This window comes from Schistocerca piceifrons, chromosome 2, assembly GCF_021461385.2.
Source record: "Schistocerca piceifrons isolate TAMUIC-IGC-003096 chromosome 2, iqSchPice1.1, whole genome shotgun sequence".
NCBI classification, from domain to species: Eukaryota; Metazoa; Arthropoda; class Insecta; order Orthoptera; family Acrididae; genus Schistocerca; species Schistocerca piceifrons.
The window spans coordinates 1,012,089,164-1,012,112,808 of NC_060139.1; the positions used below are offsets into that span (position 1 = coordinate 1,012,089,164).

General features: G+C 38.9%; 1 protein-coding gene across 2 annotated transcripts in view; it reads right to left on the minus strand.

Annotated features, from left to right (window-relative positions):
• LOC124777647 overlaps positions 1-23,645 on the minus strand; it is a 156,087-nt gene that overhangs the window by 80,870 nt on the left and 51,572 nt on the right. For both annotated transcript variants that reach the window (XM_047253124.1, XM_047253125.1), the window contains exons 5-6: positions 13,856-13,943; positions 2,272-2,391 (exon numbers count right to left, since the gene is read on the minus strand). In XM_047253124.1, coding sequence (XP_047109080.1) covers positions 2,272-2,391; positions 13,856-13,943 — 208 coding nt within the window. The remainder of the gene's footprint in view (positions 1-2,271; positions 2,392-13,855; positions 13,944-23,645) is intronic.

Sequence of the window (23,645 nt, forward strand, 5' to 3'; positions counted from 1 at the left end):
CCACGCAGTTGAGCGCCCCACAAACCAAACATCATCATCATCTTTTTTAAACCTCGTCAAGGAACAAGAGTGACAGGATGTTTATAGTGCCAATAACATAGATGACAAATATAATGCTTTCCTTAACACATTTCTCATGCTCTTTGAGGGTTGCTTTCCATTAGAACATTCTAAACGGGGTTCTAGCAGTAAAAGGCAGTCTGGGTGGCTGACTAGTGGGATAAGGATATCATGTGGAACAAAGTGGGAATTATATCAAAATGTTAGAAGTAGTCACAATCAAGCCACAACATCCCATTACAAACGCTTAAAAATGTTATTAGGAAGGCAAAGAGTCTGTGGTGCACAAATAGAATGGCTAATTCACACTATAAAATTAAAACCATATGATCAGATGTAAAGGAAGTGCAGCAAAAGGTCGACGATATAAAGTCAGTTCGCAGTAAAAATATTTCTGTTATTGATACATCAGATATATGTACAGTATTTAACAATCATTTTCTGAGCGTTGCTGGTGAATTAAGAAAACATTAGTTTCTACAGGGAATCATAAACTCCCTTGGAAAAGGCCTTTCCAAGACTGATGTCTGAAATACTTCTCTGTGATACAGACAAGGGGGAAATGGAGTCAATAATTAAATCACTGAAGACTAAAGACTTTCATGGATATGATGGAGTGCCTAGCAGAATATTAAAGTACTCTGCTGCACATGTTAGCCCTGTGTTTAGCCATATTTGTAATTTTCCTTTAGGACTGGTCAGTTATCTGAACTATTAAAGCATCCCATAGTAAATCTGCTTTATTAAAAGGGAGAAAGGGATAATGTAGACAATTTTAGACCTGTTTCTATGTCATCAGTGTTTGCTAAACTTATTGAAACGGCTGTATAGTAAGAATAATTGATCATTTTATATCACTCAATTTGCTATCAAATGTACAGTTTAGCTTTAGAAGTCATTTAACAGCTGAAAATGCTAAATTCTCTGATGGGTTAAACAAAAGGTTTCAAATGCTAGGCATATTTTTTTATTTAACTGAGGCATTTGATTGTGTTGATCACAAAATATTGCTCCAGAAGTTGGACCATTACAGGATATGGGGAGTAGCTCACAATAGGTTCACCTTTTACTTTAACAACAGACAGCAAAAGGTCATTATTCACAGTGCTGAGAGTGGCCATGATGTGGGGTCTGAGTGGGATATGGTCAAATGGGGGGTGCCCCTGTTCCTTACTTATATAAACAATATGCCCTCTAGTATAACGGGTACCTCTACAATATTTCTGTCTGCTGATGACACAAGATTGGTAGTAAAGAATGTTGTGTGCAACATTGGCTCCGTTTCAAATAGTGCAGTTCATGACAAGTTCATGGCTTGTAGAAAATAAACTAATGCTAATCATAGTAAGACTAGGTTTTTACAGTTTCTAACACACAATTCAAGAAAACTCAACATTTTAATTTCATAGATTGGGCATATGATTAGTGAAACTGAACAGCTCAAAATTTTAGGTAGATAGTAAATTGTCATGGAAAGCCCACATTCAGGATCTTATTCAAAGACTTAATGCTACCATTTTTACTATTCGAACGGTATCTGAAGTAAGTGTTCGTTTGACACAAAAATTCGTCTACTTTGCTTATTTTCATTCACTTATGTCATATGGTATTACATTTTGGGGTAACTCTTCCATTTCTGAAAGGATATTTTTGGCTCAGAATTGGGTGATTCGGGCAATAAGTGGTGTAAGTTGGTGAACCTCTTGTCGACCTCTGTTCATGAGTCTGGGTATTTTGACATTGGCCTCTCAATATTTATATGTTCCTTACTGTCAATCCTTGTTAACAATATCAGCTTATTCCCAAGAATAAGCACGTTTCACTCAGTTAATACTCGGCAGAAATCAAACAGACATCTTTAACTCTTGTGCAGAAAGGTGTACAGTATACTCCTGCATCCATTTTCAGTAAGATACCTCAAGAATTCAAAAGTCTTGGCAGTAATCCACACACTTTCAAATCGAATCTGAAGAGTTTTCTCATGGGTCACTCCTTCTATTCTGTCGAGGAGTTCCTTTAAAAATTAAGCTTGAATGAAACTTAATTAAATATTTACTATCCAGTATATCTGCTATATAAGAGAGACACATACTGTACAACAATTTATATAGATATGTGTTAATAATATGTTATAATTATTTATTGAGTTTTATTAAGATGTATGCAATCATGTATAATTATGATATATTTAATATGAAATGCTAGGGTTACCTGTGGTGGAGTAGATGAATCAGGAATAACTGGCACAGGCACCATTGTTTCTCTTTTATTTCGAGCAGAAGTAACAATTCCCAGAGTTGGGGGATCCTTAATCAGTGTAAATATACCACCCTGAGAACAAAAAAAATGTAAACAGTGAGTAATATTTCCAAATTTCTCAAGGACAAAATCAAGAGTGATGAACAGAGAACACTGAACTGAAGTAATTTATAGCCCACAAGACTGTTACCGTCATCCTCAACCTTAAGTAATGTGGCAATCCTGACAACAGGTAAAGGCAGAGTAAGGAAGAGAGAGAGAGAGAGAGAGAGAGAGAGAGAGAGAGAGAGAGAGAGCAATGTAGCTGTTTTAGTAAGTGAAAACCCAACTTTAAGGTGTACAAGATATTACATTGTGTGAATGTATACGTTTTTACAATAAGCTTCAGTACGGTGACTAGATGACCCATATTTTACAGGATCATCCACTATTTAGCTTAAGTGTCCCATTGTCCTGACAAAATGTCTATGGGATGTACAGGGTGATAATAATTAAACTTTCAAATCACTGTAAAAATAACACCACTGGTCACAAAGATGTCAAATTGCAACGGAATATTATTGGAGAAGGGGGAAAACGTATGGCAGAAGAAAACAAATAGTGTTAAAATTGATCAATAGATGCCGCTGTATGCATCAAAATATGTAAATGAAAACACCTGCCATGCGCACGACTCATTGAAGTTGGTGTAAACATGCTGGGGACACAGCTTTTCCTCCTTTCACGTCTGCAATGTTCGCCATGGCTGTCTCAGTGCAGGATCACACGCTGCTTGTAAAGCTGCATCACAAGAATGATGACGTGCACACAACACACTGCAGAAGTTCCAGACACTGAAGGGTTTGAAGGATGGCTTTGGTCTGATGACTGCCTTGGGTCTGGAGAAAATGATTCGGAAATTCAAAAAGATGGTTTTTTTTGGTGTGCAACCTGGTAGAGGGAGGAAACAAATTGATTTGATGTTAATGGAAGCAGTGGCACAGCAATGCAGGAGGAGACAAATGCTGGTGGGCAAACATGTAGTGCACAGAGAATTGCCTGAACATTGGACATACCCGTGAGCACGGTGCGTAAAATCCTATGAAACATCCTTCTTTGCTATCCATTCAAAGTTACCCATGTGCACGAGTTGCTTCCTGTTGACCTGCCAGCAAGAGAGACCTTTGCTTTAGAATTTCTTGCTTGCATGGAAGTGGACAATGATTGGCCATGGAAGATTTTGTGGACAGATGAAGCCCACTTCTATCTGACAGAATATGTCAATACACAGAGCTGTCAAATATGGGCAATGGAAAATCCACATGCAAATCAACCAGTACCACTTCATCCTGAAAAGGACACTGTGTGGTGTGGGCTTATGGCATCATTTACCATAGGGCCACATTTTTTCGAAGAGACAGGTGCTTCTGGTCCTGTTACCTATACCATCACTGGTAAGCGCTACGAGTGTCTTTTGTGCAACCATGTCATTCCAGCTCTCCAACAGCATGGATGTGTGGATGGGACCATTTTTATGCACGTTGGCACACCTCCGCACATTGCAAATCCATTTAAGCAGCTGCTGAAACACCATTTTGAAACTGCTAGAATTATCAGCAACCATTTCACTACAGCCTGGCCATCCCAATCACCTGATCTTAATCTGTGTGACTTCTGGCTGTGGGGCTATCTGAAAGATGTTGTGTTCAGTGTTCTGATTGCAAACTTAGCTGCATTGAAGGCATGATTTGTGCAACACACTCTGAATGTGACCCCAGATACACTTTGATCAGTTGTGGAACATGCTGTTTCTCAATTTCAAATTGTTGCAGAAAATGGTGGACAGCATATTGAACATGTTTTGCGCCAGTCACATGGAAATTAGTAATCCGATTTGACTTTGACTGATGCTTTTTATGCAGTTTTTGGCATCAGGCCAATTAAAAACCAATGTCATTGATGTCTTTTATGTGGGTTTTGGCCTCAGGACAGTTAAAAACTGATGTGATTGATGCTTTTTATGCTGTTTTTGGCCTCAGGACAATTAAAAACCAATGTGGGTAATGTTTTTTATGCGATTTTTGGCCTCAGGACAATTAAAAACCGATTTTTCCCATCTGATGTGATATGACCTTGTCATGGTGGATGGGCTTACGTAACTAACAGTATCACACCTGTACACCCATGCACAGTGAGTTGTACAGTTAGTTTAACGGCAAACGTACACATTAGGCATTATTGTATGATTCATTTGTCATTTGTGGTTGACCACTATTAAATTATGATGCTTACAGCACCATCTATTGCTACATTTTGTAACTATTTATTTTTCTTATGCCACACATCTCTGATAATATGCTGTTGCAATTTGGCATCATTCTGACCAGGGGTGTTATTTCTACAGCAGCTTGAAAGTTTAAATTTAATTATAATCACCCTGTACATATTCCTGTATTTCATTAACAGTCCTCTATATTTTGAAATAGTGCGTTTTTAAGCTACATGCAGCATAACCAAAGTAAGAGCAAATGTGATTATACCCAAAGAATAAAGAAAATACAATGTTTAATTAATCCAAACTGAACAAAATCTATATGCTGCAAGAATTTGCAGCTAATTACTGTGTTTGTGTTAACTCTATCTTGCGTGAATGCTACTGCAGAAAGAGTGTTCTCTATCACACTACTTATGAAATAAAAAGAAGAGGTCTACTGCTGAAGCCATTATGTAATTAGTTGTAACTAAGATTAAACAATGGAAAAGCCAGAATGTAATAATGACAATAGTATGAAAAAGCGCTGGCAGGTCGATAGAAACACAAGGTGGAAAGTGTAACATGAGGAAATGAAAATGAAAATAAAAATATATGGGGAGGGATAAAGGTGGACTGGAAAGTAACTGGAGATCTGGTGTGAAAAAAGGCGAAAAGGTGTTGGTTACAGCTGGGCTATGTTGGACTTGGGTTGGTAGACAACGATGTGTACAAAGGTTAGGTGGTTGTGTTGCCGCCAAAACACGTTAGAGGACGGAGAAATTCGGGAAAATTTCGAAAAAACTGCGTGTAATATCGACCTGCCAGCGCTTTCGTATGGTAAGTCACATCATCTTTGTTTTTAAATATATTTGTCCCGCGTGGAATGTTTCCCTCTATTACATATATATATATATTACAGGGAGCGAAAGGCTATTTACAATTTGTACAGAAACCAGATGGCAGTTATAAGAGTCGAGGGGCATGAAAGGGAAGCAGTGGTTGGGAAAGGAGTGAGACAGGGTTGTAGCCTCTCCCCGATGTTATTCAATCTGTATATTGAGCAAGAAGTAAAGGAAACAAAAGAAAAATTTGGAGTAGGTATTAAAATCCATGGAGAAGAAATAAAAACTTTGAGGTTCGCCGATGACATTGTAATTCTGTCAGAGACAGCAAAGGACTTGGAAGAGCAGTTAAACGGAATGGACAGTGTCTTGAAAGGAGGATATAAGATGAACATCAACAAAAGCAAAACGAGGATAATGGAATGTAGTCAAATTAAATCGGGTGATGCTGAGGGGATTAGATTAGGAAGTGAGACACTTAAAGCAGTAAAGGAGTTTTACTATTTAGGGAGTAAAATAACTGATGATGGTCGAAGTAGAGAGGATATAAAATGCAGACTGGCAATGGCAAGGAAATCGTTTCTGAAGAAGAGAAATTTGTTAAAATCGAGTATAGATTTAAGTGTCAGGAAGTCGTTTCTGAAAGTATTTGTATGGAGTGTAGCCATGTATGGAAGTGAAACATGGACGATAACCAGTTTGGACAAGAAGAGAATAGAAGCTTTCGAAATGTGGTGCTACAGAAGAATGCTGAAGATAGGGTGGGTAGATCACATAACTAATGAGGAGGTATTGAATAGGATTGGGGAGAAGAGAAGTTTGTGGCACAACTTGACTAGAAGAAGGGATCGGTTGGTAGGACATGTTTTGAGGCATCAAGGGATCACAAATTTAGCATTGGAGGGCAGTGTGGAGGGTAAAAATCGTAGAGGGAGACCAAGAGATGAATACACTAAGCAGATTCAGAAGGATGTAGGTTGCAGTAGGTACTGGGAGATGAAGAAGCTTGCACAGGATAGAGTAGCATGGAGAGCTGCATCAGACCAGTCTCAGGACTGAAGACTACAACAACAACAATACATATATAAACAAAGATGATGTTACTTACCAAATGAAAGTGCTGGCAGGTCAACAGACACACAAACAAACACAAACATACACACAAAATTCAAGCTTTTGCAACAAACTGTTGCCTCATCAGGAAAGAGGGGAGTTTGTTGCGAAAGCTTGAATTTTGTGTGTATGTTTGTGTTTGTTTGTTTGTCTGTCGACCTGCCAGCACTTTCATTTGGTAAGTCACATCATCTTTGTTTTTAGATATATTTTTCCTATGTGGAATGTTTCCCTCTATTATAACCATATATAACCATATATATTTGGGCAGAGATGTTAGTTGAGGCAGAAGTACAGAGGCAAAGATGTTGTTGAATGACAGGTGAGGTATGAGCGGCGGCAACTTGAAATTAGCGGAGGTTGAGGCCTGGTGGGTAACGAGAAGAGAGGATATACTGAAGGGCAAGTTCCCATCTCCAGAGTTCTGAGAGGTTGGTGTTAGTGGGAAGTATCTAGATAACCCGGACGGTGTAACACTGTGCCAAGATGTGCTGGCTGTGCACCAAGGCATGTTTGGCCACAGGGTGATCCTCATTACCAACAAACACTGTCTGCCTGTGTCCATTCATGCGAATGGACAGTTTGTTGCTGGTCATTCCCACATAGAAAGCTTCACAGTGTAGGCAGGTCAGTTGGTAAATCACTTGGGTGCTTTCACACGTGGCTCTGCCTTTGATCGTGTACACCTTCCGGGTTACAGGACTGGATTAGGTGGTGGTGGGAGGGTGCATGGGACAGATTTTACACCGGGGGCAGTTACAAGGGTAGGAGCCAGAGGGTAGGGAAGGTGGTTTGGGGATTTCATAGGGATGAACCAAGAGGTTACGAAGGTTAGGTGGATGACAGAAAGACACTCTTGGTGTCCACCGTCTGCCGTCCACCTAAGCTGTAGGGAAGGGACCGTTTGATATGGAATGGGTGGCAGCTGTCATAATGGAGGTGCTGTTGCTTGTTAGTGGGTCTGATGTGGACGGATGTGTGAAGCTGGCCATTGGACAGATGGAGGTCAACATTGAGGAATGTGGCATGGGATTTGGAGTAGGACCAGGTGAATCTGATGGAACCAAAGGAGTTGAGGCTGGAGAGGAAATTCTGGAGTTCTTCTTCACTGTGAATCCAGATCATGAAGATGTCATCAATAAATCTATACCAGACTTTGGGTTGGCAGGCTTGGGTAACCAAGAAGGCTTCCTCTAAGTGACTCATAAATAGGTTGGTGTACAAGGGGGCCATCCTGGTACCCATGGCTGTTCCCTTTAATTGTTGGTATGTCTGGCTTTCAAAAGTGAAGAAGTTGTGGGTTAGGATGAAGCTAGCTAAGGTAATGAGGAAAGAGGTTTTAGGTAGGGTAGCAGGTGACTGGCGAGAAAGGAAGTGCTCCATCACAGTGAGGCCCTGGACATGTGTGATATTTGTGTATAAGGAAGTGGCATCAGTAGTTACAAGGATGGTTTCTGGAGGTAACGGATTGGGTAAGGATTCCAGGCATTCGAGAAAGTGGTTGGTGTCTTTGATGTCTTTAATTACATACAGGCTATGAACTGTTGGTATTTTAAATTCTTTAAACAAATTTCTGCAGGACTGTCTGGCACATTTCTTTCCCATAATTCTAAGTGCATTCTTTTGTGGAATAAGTACGCTTTTCATATACCTTTTCTGCTTGATCTCCATACCTCTATTCTGTAGCTTAGATGGGATTCAAATATTGAAATATACATTTGTCTCAGGGTGGTAATGTCACAAAAGGGTGTCAGTTTTCTTAGGGCATATATGGTAGTAGACGGCTTTTTGCAAATATCATTTACATGATCAGAACAGTTTAATTCTGCATCAAGTGTCAGGCCAAGAAATTTGGTCGAGTATTCTTTTTTAATGTATTCATCACCCATTAAAATTTCGTTTTCATGAGTTTTTTGCCTCCCAAGATCAAATTTAATATAGACAGATTTATTTGCTTTTAGTTTTAGATTGTTTTCATTAAAATACTGCAAAATTATGCGTGCTGCAGTATTGAATTCCACTTCGAGCTGCAAATAGCTTGGATTGTGGCATATTAACGTGGTATCATTTGCATATAAGATAACTGTAGTGGGGTTTGTTATAGACTGAATCCTATATCATTTTTATAATGATGAGATACAATGATGCTAAATAAATAAATAAATTAACATAAATAATAAAAATAAGTGTTCTGAATATTGACCCCTGTGGAAAACCAAAATTAATGTTAGTGGTGTTTGATCTGTATGCTACCTCTGTTGTGCTAATAGACACAAACTGCTTCCTATTTGTCAAGTAGGGTCTAATCAGATTATGGGCTGTGCCTTGAATGCCATAGTTCCACAGTTTGTTCAGCAATATGATCATATCAACACAGTCAAAAGCTTTTTGTAAATCTAGAAAGATGCCACATACATGTTCTTTAGTATCTATTGCTTGAGTGACATCTTCGATTATGTTGGATGCTGCTGTAATGGTGGATGACCACTTCACAAACCCATACTGCCCCTTAGAAATAATTTTTTTGCTTACCAGAAAGTTCCAGATTCTTATATACGAGGGCAGTTCAATAAGTAATGCAACACATTTTTTTTCTCGGCCAATTTTGGTTGAAAAAACCGGAAATTTCTTGTGGAATATTTTCAAACATTCCCGCTTCGTCTCGTATAGTTTCATTGACTTCCGACAGGTGGCAGCGCTGTACGGAGCTGTTAAAATGGCGTCTGTAACGGATGTGCGTTGCAAACAACGGGCAGTGATCGAGTTTCTTTTGGCGGAAAACCAGGGCATCTCAGATATTCATAGGCGCTTGCAGAATGTCTACGGTGATCTGGCAGTGGACAAAAGCACGGTGAGTCATTGGGCAAAGCGTGTGTCATCATCGCCGCAAGGTCAAGCAAGACTGTCTGATCTCCCGCGTGCGGGCCGGCCGTGCACAGCTGTGACTCCTGCAATGGCGGAGCGTGCGAACACACTCGTTCGAGATGATCGACGGATCACCATCAAACAACTCAGTGCTCAACTTGACATCTCTGTTGGTAGTGCTGTCACAATTGTTCACCAGTTGGGATATTCAAAGGTTTGTTCCCGCTGGGTCCCTCGTTGTCTAACCGAACACCATAAAGAGCAAAGGAGAACCATCTGTGCGGAATTGCTTGCTCGTCATGTGGCTGAGGGTGACAATTTCTTGTCAAAGATTGTTACAGGCGATGAAACAGGGGTTCATCACTTCGAACCTGAAACAAAACCGCAATCAGTGGAGTGGCGCCACACCCACTCCCCTACCAAGAAAAAGTTTAAAGCCATACCCTCAGCCGGTAAAGTCATGGTTACAGTCTTCTGGGACGCTGAAGGGGTTATTCTGTTCGATGTCCTTCCCCATGGTCAAACGATCAACTCTGAAGTGTATTGTGCTACTCTTCAGAAATTGAAGAAATGACTTCAGCGTGTTCGTAGGCACAAAAATCTGAACGAACTTCTCCTTCTTCGTGACAACGCAAGACCTCACACAAGTCTTCGCACCCGAGAGGAGCTCACAAAATTTCAGTGGACTGTTCTTCCTCATGCACCCTACAGCCCCGATCTCGCACCGTCGGATTTCCATATGTTTGGCCTAATGAAGGATGCAATCCGTGGGACGCACTACGCGGATGATGATGAAGTTATTGATGCAGTACGACGTTGGCTCCGACATCGACCAGTGGAATGGTACCGTGCAGGCATACAGGCCCTCATTTCAAGGTGGCGTAAGGCCGTAGCATTGAATGGAGATTACGTTGAAAAATAGTGTTGTGTAGCAAAAAGATTGTGGAATAACCTGGTGTATTTCAATGCTGAATAAAACAACCCCTGTTTCAGAAAAAAAATGTGTTGCATTACTTATTGAACTGCCCTCGTATATTACTTTCTCAAAGATTTAGGATATTGTTGGAAGAACAGATATGAGTTGAAAGTTTTCTACTAGATTTCTTTTTCCTTTTTTAAAAATAGGCAGAATTCGATCAATTTTCAACTTATCTGGAAATAGATCATCTTCCATGTGAAAGTTGATAATTGCTGATAAAGGTTTTATGAATACATTTCTTAAGAGTGTCCAGACTTAGACCACCATATCCTGCTGAATGAGAATTCTTCAAGCCACTAACAATTTTAATTATTTCTTCTCCATTTGTTGCTGTCAAAAATATATTATCCTGACAGTGGTGTTCTTCTGAATTTGTATTTGTGATTTTTAAGCTGATTGTTTATGCTGGAGCCAACAGAGGCAAAGTTATTGTTAAATAGATCTGCTACCTTATTCTGATCAGTTTCTATTGTTTCATTTATCAGCAAATGATTTTCAGTTGTATGTTTCCCAGAATTTCTCTATTTACTAGTTACAATGGTGTTTTGGAAATATTATTTGAGTTTTGAATGAGACTTTCAAAATGTTTCTTTTTTTCAGAAATTACGAGGTCTGTGTAGTATTTCTTGTACTTTTTGAACTCTTCTTTTAATTTTTTATTGCTCAAGTCAGTTAACATAACATTATCATACCATCTTAGTTTTTCTGCAGCCTCAGTGACTGAACTGAATATCGAGTTTTGGGTTATGGCTTGTGACTGAATTCTCTTTGTATTAATGGGCAGGCTTGGTTGAGAATGTAGTATAGTTCACTTGAGAATTTGCCATAACTATAATGTGTCATTAGAATACTGTTCCAATCCACATTCCTTTCGTGTTATTCGAATGAGTTATGTTTTGGTCTGTATTCATCATTATGTATCTGTAGCAACTGTGTGTAGGAACCTTTTTTATGTTCATACCTAGTTCTACTGTGTGGTGGTCTGACAAAGCATTTGTAATAACACAAGCTGAGCATACATATGTAAAGTAATGTAGAAGTAATTACCATAGTTGTCAGTTTGAGTAGGTTAGTGCTAGCCATAATGTGAAGTTAGTGTATTTTACAGAAATAGTGGTTGCTTCTGCCTGTTAATGTATAACATGACTCATTTCACATCCCAGGAGGCCCTCCTTCAAGGTGGGACTGATGGGGACACAATATGTGAATGAAAGAATTTTGTCTACCATACTTGAATACAGTTCATTATAAAATGTAATTTCAAATTTTTTAAGTGACCATCCACATCAACTACTGTTTTCTACACATTAAAATACATTCAACTGCTCTGATATTTGAATAGCTATTATGGTAACTTCATTGCCCAACTTAATCTTGGGGATGTTTATTGGCTGCCAGTTGCAATAAGAAGCTCAGATTTGATAGCAGTCCATATGGCCTCAGATTTCTTGTTGTGTTTTGGGAAGGCATCTTCATTTGTAATAACTGTTACTGGCCACAGCACTCTTTAAAAACCTGTAGCATTTGTATACCTAGTAAAATTGGGATGTATATTATATTTTAGTTTATTGTGTCATTGTCTTTTCTTTGCTCTGGATGCATTCATGTGGTAATCCAATTCAGTTATTCCTCCTCTTTTTATGGCATACTCATTCAAAAGAATCAAAAAATTATCTGGAAACCTGATAAATGGTTTTGAAAATGACATTGTATTGTGCACCTATAATTACCATGAGTAAGTTAGGCGATTAGCAAAATTTTTTACACTAGAAAGAAAAGAATAGTAAAAAACGAAATTACAATCTGACAGAGCTAGCAGCAGACAGACAAAAACATACAAAAGTTGTCAAATGCACTAGCTTCCATAGTTATGGAGTTTCTTTGTCTGCCTAAAGAGAGAGAATATAATTGGAGGAAATGGAAATGTACCAGATTCAACTAGGAAAGCAATCCAGAATTATGGATAAAAAAAAATAGGTGAAAAGGAAAAACCAAATCAACAGATATCAACTGACATGTGAGAGATAAAGTATAGCCATATTAGGAAAGAAATTCTAAACGAAACAGAACTGGTCAGATACAGAAAGAAAAACAAGGTGGAATAATAGAGGGGGAGAACAACAGTAACCATAAAATATAGACAAGAGATGGAAAGGAAAAAAAGTTATATATATTGATGTGGTGGTAGTAATGAAATTAAAATAAGGAATATGTCAAAGGGAAAGGAAGATATAAATCAGCAAGAGAGATTAATGAAAGTTGATACATGGTTGCAGAGCAAATTCCCATCTATAGGGTTCTGAGTCACTGATGGTACAATCAGAATAAATTTCACTGTGAAGTAGACATCATCAGCATGTATATGGTGTTGTTGGTTATTACAATGAAATGACAACCCTTAGCTGCTTACAGGCATTGACATACATCAACGGGGACAGATGAAAATGTGTGCCCCGACCGGGACTCGAACCTGGGATCTCCTGCTTACATGGCAGACGCTCTATCCATCTGAGCCACTGAGGACACAGAGGATAGTGTGACTGCAGGGACTTATCTCTGGCACACCTCACGCGACACCCACATTTTCAATGTATTGTCCCGCACTACATTCGTAGTGCCCCCTCCCATTATACTCATTACTCGCTGTGTGTTGCCGATTCCCGTAGGAGTTCGGGCACTGTTTGTGCATATGCACAGAAGAAGAATATGGTCAAGTGGCTGGTGAGCCTTAACTATATATATACTAAGATGGTATCTGTTCTTTCGGACATGTCCGAAAGAACTGATACCATCAGTGACCAAGCAGCTCGTTAGAATGAAATTACAATGAAATGACAACCCTTAGCTGCTTACAGGCGTTTACATACATCAATGGGGACAAATGAAAATGTGTGCCCCGACCGGGACTCAAACCTGCGATCTCCTGCTTACATGGCAGACGCTCTATCCATCTGAGCCACCAAGGACGCAGAGGATAGTGCGACTGCAGGGACTTATCTCTGGCACACCTCCTGTGACAATCACGTTCTCATCGTATTGTCCTGCACTACTTTTATAGTGCCCCCACCCATTATACTCATTACTCGCAGCACATTGTCGATTCCCGTAAGAGTTCGGGCACTGTTTGTGCATCCGCACAGAAGAAGAAGATGGTCAAGTGGCCAGTGAGCCTTAACTATATGTATGTCCAAAAGAACAGATACCATCTTAGTATATATATATAGTTGTGGGTTATGTTTTGAGACGAGGTATTATGGGTTACGAGTGCAGAATACATTCTGTATTCTTAATGGAGGCTTTTGAACATTACATCGACATAAAAAACTGCAAACAATGTTGAACATCATTTAAGACATAATATGAATGTGTATCACTCCCTTTCCTTCCTCCATCAACCTCTAATCTCCAAATTTTATTAACATACTGTTTGATAATTAACTGAAGATGTATACTTTTTTCTTTTCTATCAGTTCAATGTAATTATGTTGAGAGAACTGTAAATACCTGTAAAATGCTTAAAACAGCCATATAAGCCAGAAATGCCATTGCGACATCCTTGGCTGTGATATGCTTTTCGTGACCCTCTTCTAGCCTGAAATGAAATTAGAACACTGAGAAATTTTTTCTTCGGTTTACAATATTTCATCTTTATAATCAAAACACAATTAACAATTTAAAGCTACTAAATTTTATTTCCATGAGGAAGTAACAAGAAAATTGGTATTAAATGCGTAGATGAGTATGTTAGTGGGTGCTGAATACTGTCAGCCTTATCCTTGTAAAAATGAATCACTTCAAAAGTTTCCCCTAATATTTGAAGACCAATTATCATTTTTAAAAATTATATCTAGACTCTAATGTATCTAGGACCTGTTATTTAAAGTAAATTTGTATTCAATTCGAAGGTTGGTTTGAACACAGTTGTCTGTTACTAGGCTTGGTCCTATTAGAGACTGTTTCATTTCCTTCCTCTGGCATTTGAGCTGACTTAACCAGACAATATAGCAGATCTGCATATTTCAGATTAATCAAAGAAGTGATAAGTGACAGAAAAATCATAGGACCAACTGCATATTAAAACTGAGGCTTTTGGCACAGAGCCATTGAAACACAATGCCTATTATAAATCAACAAATAAATGAAAATCAAAATACAAAAGACAACTATCAAATTATGGTCTGCGTAGTTCAATATAATTAAATGAACAATATATAAAAGCTTTTTACTGATGAAAAATGCGGTAGATAACACTTAGAAGTGAAAAGTCTTGTTTTTATAAGCTTTGTTGCTAAGAGGTAAATGCAAAAAATGTGCTAACTAATATGTATGCTTTCCCCTTATGAGGAATGCAATCATAATTAAAATCAGAATACTGACAGTGATGAGGAATGTTCTTACTTAGGTTGAAAAATACCTCCTATGATTTCTGTGTTCATTAGCACATTATGATATAATATATAACCTCTCTTTATGACAAGCCACGGTGCCCTATAGGCACATGTAGAAGTCTTTGTGTTTTCGAAGAGACAGCATCAGTTCTTTTCTGTCAATGTTAAGGTGGCCTTGGTTATTTATTTATTTTAGTCTCAAGAATTGGGCATTGTACAATGTACAAAACATATAGAACAAGTCATGTACATACAAATACAAAAATGCAGCAGAGAAACATTATAAGGTACAATAGTAAGCCATAATAACAAAATTGTGTACAGCAGTTCAATAGGAACTGTGTAACTGTGTAACTTATGTTACTGTAACATTTGAAGTAATAAGAATTATAATGCAGTACTAACAATAAGAATGATTAAGATTCAAGTGGATTTAATGCAAACTGATCTTTAGACATTCATCAACTGAATGAGAAGTGTTTGTAAGTAAAATGTTCTTAAATTTATTCAAAAATGTATCCATTATGATGAGTAAAATCAGTGTTTTTATTTCTTGTCTTTTTTCCTCTTATATTTGTTGATATTTAACAGAATTTTCTCATTTCTTCTGGCTTTATTTCACTTTCAATTTTAATTTTCAGTCTCAACATAACATTAGTTAGGTGTGCAGCAATACAGCTTTTATATGTATTTAGTGCCTTAATTTCCTAACCATACGTTGGATTTAATCATGCGAGGAGGATGTAATTTCAGACAATTGGGCCATAAAGGTGCTATTCACAATCATATTAATAATATAAAATGATTTACTTTGCTTATAGTAATGAAATAGTGTACCAATGTGTATCTGCCTTAAAAATGTGTTTAATGGATAACTATCAATTGTTTGAGATACAATAAGTTTTGTGTACTTTTATCAGATTTAGTTTTTGGGTCATCACACATCTTCAAACTCACCTAATCAGGTATATAAAAAATGGCAATTTAGTTTTTGGGTCATCACACATCTTCAAACTCACCTAATCTGGTATATAAAAAATGGCAATTTTAAAATCTTGCCCCCTATTCGATGAATTTCAGTGGACATTCATGATGCTTCTCTTCGATTTTTGAAGTTTTGCTTGAGGACTCAGTGGTTATCTCACATATAACATAATATATATTTCTGCGTATTTGCCATTAATTTTCTTGCCTCTTCCCATTTTTATCTTGTGAAAGGACTGCAAACCTATTTCTGATATTGACACTGAATTTCTGATACATACAACACATAAGAAGAATGTCATGTATGTTAGATAGTTCTACATCTACATCTACAGTTGCACCCTTACTCTGCAAACTGCTGAGAAGTGCACAACAGAAGGTATGTCCCATTGTAGTAATTATTAGGGTTTTTTCCCATTCCATCTATGTATGGATCATTGGAAGAATGATTGTTTGAATGCCTGTGTGTGTGATGTAGTTATTCTAATCTTGTCTTCACAATCCGTACGTGAGTGATATGTAAGGTATTGTAGTATATTCGTAGAGTCATCATTTAAGCTCATTCTTGAAACTTTGTTAATAGACCTTCTCAGGATAGTTTAGTCTATCTTCAAGAGTCTGGCAGTTCAGTTTCTACAGGATCACTGTTACATGATCCCAGGGGTCAAACAAACCTGTAACCATTCATCTGACCATCTCTGTATACATTCAATATCCCCTGTTAGTCCTATTTGATATGGATCCCACACACTTGAGCAATATCCCAGACTGAGTCACACAAATGATTTATAAACAGTATCCTTTGTATACTGACTGCTCTTCCCCGGTATTCTACCAATAAATTGAAGTCTACCACCTGTTTTACCCACAACAGAACCTATGTGATCATTCCATTTCATAGCCCTACAAAGTATTTGTATATCCCTACAGGTATCTGTATGAGTTGGCCACTTCCAACTGTGACCCACTGACATTATAGTCATAGGAGACTACCTTTTTTCATTTGATTCAAAGAGCAAAATTCTTATTTGGGTCACTTCCTAATTACTGTAAACTAAAACTGGGGACACGCTACAGAAGCTTAAAAAACGCTATGGATGTTGTTGTTATTAATGCAAAGAAGGATACAGATGCATGGATACTTATCTTTTTCCCCTGGTAAGAATGAAAATAGGTGGATGAATTTCTGGGATGATGAGTTGGACACCAAATTATCCAGATTTGAAGGAAATGTTCGAATTATGTAACTCATATTCTGGATGTAGCCAACAAACTTCAGAGCATGGGCGAACTAGTTAATGGTGGACTAACTGCAGTCATTAAGCTGATAAACTTACCAAAAGTATGTCTGCCTTACTGGATGCGTATAGAGCCCGGGATGATGGATGAAAATTTCACATCAGAAAACATCAAAGAAAAGTCGCTAAATGGAAGTTGGCCAAAGGTGGTGGTGATAGTGCTATATTCACAGAACATTATAAAAAATCACAGTAGGATTTTGCAAAGACAAACAATAAGAGAAAAAAAGTTTCAGTTTCCGGAAATGTTATCATTGTAAATATGACTGTTTCAAGAGGCAAGAACCGCCAAAGAAATATGCCAAGGGAGCAGACAAGTCATTATTTTGTGCACTTGATATGTCAGATTTCGACCACAATGAATAGATCATGAATTCTCGTGCATCACCATACATGGGTTTTAGAAAATTGTGGCTTCAAGACTTTGTCAGAAAATTGCAAATAAAAAATTGTGAATCATGCTAGTAATGTTGCCTTAGTAAGTGAAGGGAAAGGCAATGTTATTGTCAGTTCATCAGCTGTATCTTCAGACAGAAATGTTGTCAGAAATAAACTACACACACACACACACACACACACACACACACACACACACACACACACACACACACACACACACTCATATGACTCAGTCATATGTGTGTGTGTGTCATTTATGTTTTGACAAAGGCCTTGTTGGCGAAAAGCTTATATTGTGACAGACTTTTGGTTGTGCCTATCTGCGATTCAGGTCTCCACTATATGGTGAGTAGCAGCTTTCCTTTTGATATAGATGGATGTAAGATGTTCAAGCTACTTTGTTCTGGAACAGAGTCAAATAGCATTTATAAACAAAGAAATGCTGAACTTGTGTCAGCTGAGTTTGCTCTAGTTGTTAGAAAAATTAGTGATTCGATCATGTTAGTGCTGGCATTGGACTTAAGTTATGTTTATGAGATAGAGGCATAATGCTGAAGTGTTGTGATTCTTAATCTCTGTACATGTTTAAATCATATGTGCTTGGTAAGATGTTTAGACTTGCATTTCATAAGTCTGGAGAACAACATGCCTTGAGGTGCTTGGCTTGGTGTATATGGATTTATGTGGCCCCAAGGAGAGGATGTCACTAAGTATGATTAAGTGATCTTTTTTGTAGATGCAAAAAGGCAAACACATAAAGTACATGAAATACATTCTTCTTTTTTAAGAAACCACTATGAGCTACAAAATTTACAAATTTATTATCTAAGACTCTTGAATGGGACTTTTGTGGTGAAGATTATTCATTGAATGAGGTATCATTCATTTTAGAGTGGAATGCAAAGAATATGTAATTATTATGATATGATACATATTTAAATGTGTGTAATAGTAACTAATGATGGGAAATTTGGGCTTCTCCCAGAAACAATTTGGCAAAAAAGTGGCAGCGAGCACGGCCCTTAAAAAGACTAGGGCCGTGCGGCCGAGTTTGCCTATGTATTTTAACATGGGACCGCGCGAGCGTGAGGCTGAGTTAACATAGCGCTCTCGCTGTAGCCGCGCGTCCTTGAGGTTATATAAGCGAGCGATAAGCGCCTTAGCGCCATTCGCGCTGCTGCTGCCGCACACGCAACTGCATTGAACGCTGCCAAGATGTCGTATAGAAGGCAATGGAGACGCTGTTCAAAACAGACAGAATATAAGACTATTGAAGATGTTGAAATGTCAACGACCGCCGCCGACAAGAAGAAGAATACAATTAAATCTGTTGCCGCACACGCATTGCTAGATGGACCTTCTGTGTTTTGTGGGTGCAGATTGAATTTCAGCATTGTTTTGAATGACACATTTTCGCATGGTAATGGCTGGTTAACAGTAGCTGTTGTACGTGGTGGGAGTGGTGTCCCAAACGTGTCTGGATTGGAAAGCTTCGTCGACAGAGACACCATAGCCTACAAAACATATCATGTTACCGAAAATGCTAATAAAGACTACAGTAAATCATCATATTTGTCCCCTTCACCTTTTGTCCTGTATACCCGTAAGAGAGCTAAAATTAATGTAAATGAAAGTGTATTTATTTGGTGTAAAGGAAAAGGTGTTTGTGAATACATTAAATTCGTTGGAGATTGTACACTGTATTTTCATAAATAAAGTTATTGATTGAGGTGACACATTGATCACATTGTGGAAAAATAGAAGAAATTTAAAATCTCATGGCATATCTGACATGTATTTGTGACATACCATGAGTCATGATGTGGCAGTTGTAAAATGCTGTACTAGAGAATAATTATTCCAGAAAGATATTCCATTATTTTCTCAGTAGTAGAGATCAAACATTTGATTTTTTCTGTGAGTTTAAAACAATCAATGGTGTTAAAGCAGACAGTGGCAGTGAATATGTATATTCTACGTTTGATTAATTTCTCTGAGAGAATGTGATTGAGCATTTGATTATTGTTGCAGTGGAAAGGACTAACAGATCAATTTGTGAGATGGCATAGTGTATGTTGTTTGATTCTGGCCTGCCTAAACAATATTGAGCAGAGGCATGCAATGTTGCTGTTTTCATGAAGAACAACATTCCTCACAGAGTGCTTAATGATAAGACTCCGCAGATGTGGAAGGGTAAAGTATCTTCTTTGAACCATTTAAAAGTGTTAGGTTACAAAGCTCTTTTTCATATACTAGATCAGAATAGACCAAAATGGGATGCCAAGGCTAAGGAATTTGTTTTTGTAGACTACAAGTAAATGATGAAATGTTACAGACTAAGTGATACACAGAATTCTAACAAAATTGAGAAAGATGGGAATTTTGTTTTCTGGAGGATGAGTGGAGTGCAGGAGTGGCAGTACCAGGGCACCAGATGCATATGAAGACTACCGTATGTTCAGTCTGAGTGAACAGCATGCTGAATGGGGTGAGGCAGGAGTAGTGATGGAAGTCAGCCATACTGGGAGTGACAGTGTAGATTCCAATTAAAATGCAGACTACATGCAGGATGCTCTGTCACTGGTACACATCGAGGATAATGAGATGCTACCAGTGGACCCTGAAGCTCCAGAAGATGAAAAGCCAGTCAAAAGGTCAGCCCATATATCAAAATCCAAGGACTATGCAGGTTATGTCACCTATTTGGTAAGTGACATTTTCAGTTTGGGAGAAGATCCTGTTAACATGGAGGATGCCACTTCAAAGAGGACAGAGAAAACTGGATAAGTACCATGAAAGAGCAAATAAAGTGTTTTCTGAATAACGGTGTTTGGTAGCCTGTGGACATACCAAAGAGCCAAAGTATTGTAGGTAGCAAGTGGGTATTTAAGCTGAAAAGAAGTACAAATGGCACAGCACTCTATCATGCTAGACTTGTTGCTAAGGGATTTACTCAGAAGCTTGGTATAGATTATGATGAAACATTTTCACTAGTTGTGAGATTATTACTCTCAGAGCTGTCAGCAGTGTAAATGTAAATCTTGATACCAATATTAATAATTTTGATGTGAAGACTACTTTTCTGTATGAGGACTTGCAGGGAACCATTCTCATGAAGCTGTGGTGTCCCTGGTGCAGAGTGCTCTATCTTTGACTTTTATTTCTGTGGACTGCTTTGTTCTAGTTTTTTCTTGATGCATAACTTGTTCTTTTGCCGTGTTTTTTTTTTTTTTTTTTTTTTTTTTGTTTTGTTTTGGCCTACTTCGAATTTGGTTAAAAGTGAACAATTATTTACGCCTGGCCACACTGGTGGCCACCTAACCTTAACCGCCGCAACATGGCCACCGCCCAGCATGGGAGTACAACAAGAGCCACAACACAAACAGTGCAAGCCACCTAACAACAACGTGGATGATCTTCCTGTTAAAGATATTGTGGTTCATCCTTCATCTACGGTATTACCTTCAGGTTGCTTTGACGTGCCGCCGAAGTTCCAGAACTGTGAATTGAACATTCCTATGCACAGGATAGCAAATTCTTATATGCCTAGTGTCGCAGCACGCCCCCCACATGTTGTCTCGGCAACGTCAGTCACCTTGACTGCGCTGGTTTCTGCGGCCATTGCACCATGGTTGTACCACGACTGTCTTCCACCCGTTTTCATAATGGCACCAGCCGTTCCACCAAGGCTGACTCCTAGGTCAGCCCCCCCCCCCCCTACCCCTCATCCCCATGGCTGCGCCGTGACTGCCTTCTGCTCGCTGTTGCAATGGCACCGGCCATTACAACCGCGCTGTGTTCTTCTCCAGGACTGCAATTTGGACACATGGTGTCGACTTTTACACCAACCCCCTCCACACCATATGCTACATGCAGCCACTGCCCCATGCAGACCTCAGGCGACGCACCATTCACGGCTACTGCACTTTTAATGTCGGAGGTGTCCTGCTCTGCTCGCACAGATCTCCAGCTGCCGGTGCTGCCTTGACATGTGTTATCCAGCTGGTTTCCAAAGCTACCTGCTTTGCATAAATACAATCCAAAAACTTGGTTCATCTTAGTGGACCACCTCTTGGACATCCATGGCATTTCTGATGCTGGCTTTCGTTTTGTCTGCCTGATGAACCACATCCACGATACATATGGACCTCATCAGCGATTTGCTCCTCTCATCACTCACCTCGCACAAATATTTGATGGCCAAATCACTGCTTATTGATCACCTTTCCCACTATCTGGTGGAGGCTTTCCATTAAACTATTCATGAGGAGCATCTTGATTACCGCACCCCTTCGCAACTTTGGTGGTGCCTACATGCTTTAATCGATGATCAAGCATTACCTGATGCCACTCTTTGGATGTTGTGGATGGTGAAATTGGCTTCAGATCTGCAACTTCATCTACTGTCTCATGTCACACACCAACTAGAGGTTTGTTTACACATGGAAGATCAGGCTTGCATTATCATTTGTAACCAACACGAGTTCTCATGTCGAAACCATACTTGATCTCCCTCTCCCTGAGGACTATGCTCAGCTCCATCGTTTTCTGGGTATGGCTAACTTTTATCGCTGCCATATTCCTCAGGCTGTCTCCCTCCAAATGGCCCTCCCTGACACTCTCTCTGGCAAAAACACCATTGGCAAATGGAAGTTGGAGTGGACCAAACCCATGCTCGATGCATTTCGTAACCTTAAAACTGCCCTTATCAAGGCCATTACACTCACCCACCCTGATCCTGAGGACCGTGTCTCGATCACTACTGACACCAGTGACTCAGCTGTGGGTGCTGTTTTACAATGCTTCTTTTCCAAGAAACTAATTAAGAGGCAGTGTAAATGGTTGGCTTTGGACTGCGAGCTCCTTGCCATGTACGAGGCGATTAAACATTTCCATAGTGACCATGATGTGTGACCTTTCTCAATCTATACAGATCACAAGCCACTTGTGGATACTATTCATAATCCAGCTAAGGACCTTCCACCAAGGCGTTTCTGCCATTTGGACTACATCTGTCATCACCCTTCCGACGCATGCTATATCCGCAGTACGGAGAACATTGTGGTGGACTATCTTCCCCGCATCTACCTGCTAACCGCACTGCTGAATCTGGAGGAGCTCACCCAACTTCAGGCTTTAAGACAATGATATATACAGTGAATAATATCAAGCAATGAGTCATCACTCTCTGTCCAGCCCCATATACTATGCGTGTCGATGATTCCTGTCTTTTGTGACACTGCTACAGGCACACCCCACTGCCTGGTCCCTACCACCCTTCGTCACTGGGTCTTTACTGCCTTTCACAGCTTGGCCCACCCTGGAATGCAAGCCATGACGTGGCTGGTTACGGAGCTTTTTGTCAAGCCCAACTGAAGCATAATTGCCACACTTTGGCCCATGCGCGCATCCTGTGCCAGCGCAGCAAGGTCGGCAGGCACGTTCAACCTCCACTGGGCAAGTTTGACATTCCAAAGGGGGGTCATTCCATGTAAAATCAACACAATTTTGGGAGATTTTCAGAATTGATGTCTCAGATTTTCATGATTTTTGTTGTGTAGTAATATATCATAAACGTATGTAAAAATACCAAATTTCAGTTACACAGCACAATTATTTTTGAAGTTATTAATTTTTAAAGATTTCAATTTTTTTGAAAAATTTCATATTTTGGCACCTTTAGATGCCTATAGGCTGGTAGCCAGTGATGATATAAACCTGGGCATGATCTCATTTTAAAGCTGTTGAATAGGGCTTTAATACGATATGCCACAAGTTAGGCATTACAATTTAAAAAAAAAAATTGAAAATTTTAAAATTTAAATTTCTCAAAAAGTGGAAATTTTAAAAATTGTAAAAAATTATCAAATATAGTTGTAATGTATTAAAACTTATAGCAAAATTCTATCATGGGATCTCAATGGGATCAGGAGATACAGGGCTTCAGAAATACACATTTTGTAAATAATGTACCAAATTAGTAAAATTTTATTTTTTAATTACTAATTTTGCAAAGCAGTGTACAAGACACTATTAAATTAATAAAACACAATGATTACTTTATAGTGTACCATGTTTAGAAACCTCTCTTTAAAAGAAAACTAAAGCTGATTGGCCTACAAATAGAGGGAAATCCTCTTTTACTCAGATAAAAAGGGGATTTCCCTCATGGGAAATCCCCTTTCACAAGGTGGAAGCTGATTGGTTAATTGGACAAGACCACTC